Source organism: Naegleria gruberi (genome assembly GCF_000004985.1).
Source record: "Naegleria gruberi genomic scaffold NAEGRscaffold_94, whole genome shotgun sequence".
Classification (NCBI taxonomy): domain Eukaryota; phylum Heterolobosea; class Eutetramitea; order Acrasida; family Naegleriidae; genus Naegleria; species Naegleria gruberi.
The window spans coordinates 41,488-47,368 of NW_003163233.1; the positions used below are offsets into that span (position 1 = coordinate 41,488).

Genomic DNA, 5,881 nt, shown 5'->3' on the forward strand with positions numbered 1-5,881 from the left:
ATGGAAGAATTATTTAATTGTAAATGAGGAATAATAGTTGAATAATAATTAGTATCTCTTAAGTTTTTTGATATTTTTGTTGAAGTGTAAATTATTTTAGCTTTTTTCTTATTATTTTTAATATATCCAAATGGTTTCCCATAAATTTTACAAATATGGCAACAATAATATCCACCATGACCTTTTATACAAAATATTTTAGATCTAGCAGGTAAATCAAATATTCCTCTAATAACATAAAATTTAGATAGTTGATTATTAATTTGAATTCCATTATGAATATTTTGTATTTCAGTTACAACAGAATCCCATAATTCAAAAGAATCAATTAATTCATTAGGAACTAAATGAGTTAGTAAAATATTTTGAATTTGGAATCTTTGGGTACTTTTTAATTCATTAAAAGAATACATTATTGGCCATATTGAAAATTGGGAGGTTTTAAAAATTTTTACACCATCTGAATTTAATGTTAATGTAAAGTGTTTTCCAGTTTTGGTTAAATAATTAAATTGTTTATAATGATTTCCTTTATATATATCATCAATTAATAATTCATTAGTATTATTTGATTGGATTAAATTAGAATAATATTTTAGTTTTTCAGTAAAATTCTTAGATTTAAATTTTGATTTAATTAAATCTTCTAATTTTCTTTCAAAAAAGTATTTCTTTTTATCTAATTGTTTTTTACATTTACATTCACTATAACAATTATTTGTTACAAATTTACATGTTGTACAATAATACATTTTATAAAAAGGAATATCAATATCAATATTTTCAAAAAAACTTTTGAAATTGTTTGCATGTTCTAAATTATATTCTTTAATAATATTATAAATAGTATTAATTAATGATGTAGTCATGTTTTTAGAAAGTTTTGACGTAACAATTAAATTTAATGTATCCATTATTTTGCTATCTAAAGATTCTTTTGGTAAAGAAGGAAGTTGTTTGTTAATATAATTATTAATTACAATAGAATCAGTTAGATTATTTAAATCATTTTCAGAAAATTCATTTTCTTCATCACTATTATCTGAATCTGAATTTGATAATTCAGATTCAGATATACTAATTTCACTTTCACAATCACTTTCAATTGAATAATAATTATCATCATCACAATATTCATCCTCACTATGTTGATGACAATTACAATTAGTATGATAATTATTACATCCATAATTTTCATTATGTCCTAAATTATCCAATCCACCAATTTCTAAATTATTAATTTGTTGTGAAGGATTATAATGTTCATAAAGTGCCTCAAATATTGGATCCGCAATATCAATTTCATTATGTTTTCTTTTAGACATTTTATTGAATATAAAAAATGGAAGAATTAAGTAATACAAATTCTACAACTTCAAAATTTCTTTCTTCTTTCCGTAATCATTTTGATGATGAAAAAGACATGAAGGATTTGTATGAATTTATCAAAAATTATACTATTAGTACAACTATATCTAATACTAAGAAGAAGTATATATTTTGTATTTTATTATTATTAAGTTGGAAGTATGATATTACTATTGATTATTTAAATGATAATTACAATAACCTTAGAACTGCTAATTTGAAAAAGGAATATAATAAACATTCCGAAAAACATGATGATATTAAAAATTATATTAAGGATAATATTGAAATCTTAAAATTAATTCCTTCTGATGAACAAAAAATAGATAATATTGAATTAATTAAAGAAGATAGTATCTATAATTATGTAATTTCTATGAATTATTTAATTCAAACTATATTGATAGTAGGAAAAGTTAAAATAATATCTTCTAATCCTTTACAAGGTGAAATTATTAATCTTAATAATTGTTTTAAATTTAATAATATTAAAGTAAATGATATCATTAATTTAACATTAAATAATATTTATATTGATAACACCGACTTGTCTTTTACGGAACCAACAAATACTACAACTAATTTTACTCCTTTCAAAAAAACATTAATATCTCCTATTACACCAATACAATTTAATAAGCGTCCTTTAAATAATTTAAGTGATGATGAAGATGAGAATAATAAAGATAAAAATGTAAATGTTAATGATAATAGTGGTAGTTTTAAAGATAAAAATGATGATATTGATGATAATGGATTAATTGATGATTTTGAAAGCTATGAAAAGGAAAAACAAATAATTAAAATATTAAAAGAAGATGATGAATTATTAGTTTCTGACATTTCTAAATTATCTACTATTCAATTACAATCTAATTTAAATGAATTAAGAAAATGTTATGAATTACTTTTAAAAAAATATAAAGAAGATGCATTTGATATTATTGATATGCATAGAACAATGCAAAAAATGGTTTATAGAAGAAATAATGAAGTGCAAAAATTAGAAGAAAACGAAATTGAATATTATTATTTTAATATTTATCAAAAAAATTTAGAAGAAGTAGGATTGAATTTAAAATTTAAAAGTGAAGTTAAAAAGTTAAAATTATCTGAAAGATTATATTATTTATTTATAGAAACTGATAAAAAAAAGAATGTTACAGAGAGATTAAATTTACTTGCACAAGAATTGTTTAAAAAAGATAAATTTAATTTAAATGAAAAAGAAAAACATGAATATATTTACATACTAATGAGTTGTAATTATTATTTAACAGAATCTCATTTATCTAAAGAAGATTATGAAAAATTTAAAGATTCAAATTATCTTGAAAAAAATATTACAATTTGGGAAAATCATTATGCTAAAATTAAAAATTCTTTAAAAAATTCTAAAACAAATAACAAAACTAATCCAATTGATTTAACAAAGAAAACAAAAAGATTAAGTAGTGTTATTAATAATGATAACCAAAGACCAAACAAAATTACCAAAACAAAATCTGAAATTGAAATTAATATATTATTTGAAAATTTAGAAATGTTTATTATTAAAATTAATACTTTATTTGATATTTCAATAAAGTTATTAACAATTGAAAAGTGGAATATTGAAGATAATAATAATGGAATTTGTTTAGTTAAATTAAACAATATATATTTTACATCTTTTATTACAAACAATCATATTTATATTTATGATTTGGAAGATTCAAATATGATTACTCAATCATTTTCTAAAAGAATTAAATTTATTAAATTGAATAACACAACATCTAAACAATCTCTTTTTTATAATTTAAGAAATTGTTTACTAATTAGTTTATTATTAAAATCTAACTCATCAAAACAAACAAGAAAAACTTTAAAAAAAAATAATAATTGGATTTGCAATACCGAAAAACAAAATACTTTAGAACTTATAATTAATGATGGAAATATGGATATTGATTTAATGAATATTGAAACTATTTTTGAAATTACAAAATAATGGAATAACCATTTGAAATTGAATTAACGGGAATAATAAAAAAACAATTAAAAAACATAAGAATAATAAAACACTATGCAAGGCCTCTTACGTGCTTAGCAGGGACCTATGGCGCTTGGAGAGTACTATTCATGGCGGCTGACATATTTGGAGGGTAGTTCTTGGCAGTTTCTATATTTGAATTGAATAGTACTCAACGTCGGTGGGGCATTACGTCTACTAGACGGACAGCTCCCCTCTTAGACTCGGTAGTGATCCCAATAGTCCCGCTCAATTCTTCATACACCTGAAATCGCTGTAAAGTGAGGTGCTGCCTGACGCAATTGGTGTTCCAAACCAACATGAAGGTCAACCGCAGTGAGTGTTATCCAAGAACTAACATACAGCAGGGCTGGTGTTAAAGATAAAAAATGAAAAAATGAATTGATATTGTGGTTATTTTTTACTCATTATTTATTACATCAGTTACATATTTTCGCGCCAATTATTTCCTCAATTATTTCAAAAAAAACAACACGATTACATTATGAATTTATGAGGTAGTTAATTACATTATTAACATTATTAACATTCAATATACTATCAACATATTTTAATACTATTTCGGAATAAATATAACTACTATCATCGATCCTATCATCACATAATAGTAAGTAACAACCTACCATAATTAAATACATTCATCTTATTTGAAAACAATTACTATTATTACTTTATAATAATAAGAACAATATTAAATAACTATAAGTATTTAAATAATTATACTATCATATCTTAATAATTTATTATACTGTCGGAGCCATTTATGTTTTACACTACTATCATTAGTATTAATAGTAAGTAACAATCATTAACAACAATACTTTTAAATATAATTATAAATAATATTAGAATATAATTGATTAATTATTAAATAAGTGTATTATTAATATATTAAATAATTATGATACTAATAGTATATCTATTAAAACAATCTAACTAGTAAGTATTTATTTAATAATTACCTGTATCATTAAATATTAGTATCCGAATAATACAAAGCTGTTATTAAATATCAATTTATCATTAAACCAACAACAGTAGGTATTAATTTATTATGTCTACTGTATTAATCAAAAATAATTTTAATCAATTATCCATGTCTTAACTTACCTTCAAGCTAATTGGATACTCATATAGAGGCGGTATATAATAATTGCATTTGTCATAGTTGACCAAATTTTCAACTTGTAAAAATTTTAATAAATTTAAGTCTTTCTTTAAATCAAAAAAACCTTTAATAAACCGATTTAATTAACTCCATAAATCAGGCTTTAAATAAAACCACACAACCAAGATTTAATTAAATCCATAAAGCAGGCTTCAAATAAAACCAAAAAACACCTATTAACTCGCAAAGATTTATACGAACGTTTTTTTTTTCGGCTTTAATCAAAACAAAAAAATCTGCAATAAAGTCAAGCAAATTTTTGACTTCAAGATTTATTTAAATCCAAAAAACTCAGATTAAAAGCAGATTAAAAAGTTGCAGGGAACAAAAAGGATCATCCTCAATAACTACCACAACAATATTGAAAAAAATGATTGTACTTCATCCGACACATTATTGCCTCCCTTCTCATGAACAATCTTTTCATCAGCACTCAAAGATAAAGTCCGAGAGTAGGAGCAGTTATCATGTTGGTAGGATTTTGCTCTATTTTCTAATTTCCATCTTGGTGATTGTGGTGCTGTATGGTGCCTTGGTATTATTCGATACAATGTATATCAAGTTTGATGAGTACAGGTGTGAGATTGCAAATGTTGAGAGGAAGGAATCTATTCAGAGTTTGATTCGGCAGGATTTGGAACATTTTGCTTATCCTATTCAAGTGAATATGACTAATGTTGGGAATAATATTGAATGGACATCTTTTTGTAAATATAAGAAATTGAATGAAACTTTGAAATGTGCTCAAAGTTTATTGGAATCAAGGTCATTTGCTTGTTATGCCAATTCAAAGAAGGTACAATCCACTAGCTCAATCCAAACATCAAGTGATATTTCCCTAAAGTTATTGGATGAATTTAACTATGATGAATTGTATTGGAGTTTAATAGTATGTGCAGGAGTAATATTCGGATTATCAATTACACTTTTTCTTGTGAACAAATATGCTTCAAGTCAAAAAGTCCAAGAATTTATCAGATTTGGAAAGGGAATGAAATGTTTAGGAGAAGATACCAATAATATTGCAATAATATCAGAACACAAGTCATCTGAACAACTGGTTATCAATACTGAACATCCTTCTTTGAATATTCTATCGGCCACTTTTCTTCCCGAAGAAGAACTATTCACCTATGAAGCCATTCGTAGAAATTCATTCAGATATTTATTGGTTTCCTCTATTATTACTATTGTATTGCTGATAGGTTGCATTATTGCTGGAATTGTAATGTTTGTGTATTCGTATGCCTCAACTGATGATCAGACAATTGTTTCATGGATGGCTCCAATTCTAATTCTTCCAGTTTTAT

At 23.7% G+C, this 5,881-nt stretch overlaps 1 protein-coding gene across 1 annotated transcript in view; it reads left to right on the forward strand.

The window, feature by feature from the left end:
* Positions 1-176: 176 nt before the first annotated feature.
* Positions 177-5,881, forward strand: part of NAEGRDRAFT_54555 (uncharacterized protein) — a gene marked incomplete at both ends in the record, with an annotated part of 9,988 nt that continues 4,283 nt past the window's right edge. Inside the window, one exon of the mRNA XM_002668841.1 lies at positions 177-211. Coding sequence (XP_002668887.1) covers positions 177-211 — 35 coding nt within the window. The remainder of the gene's footprint in view (positions 212-5,881) is intronic.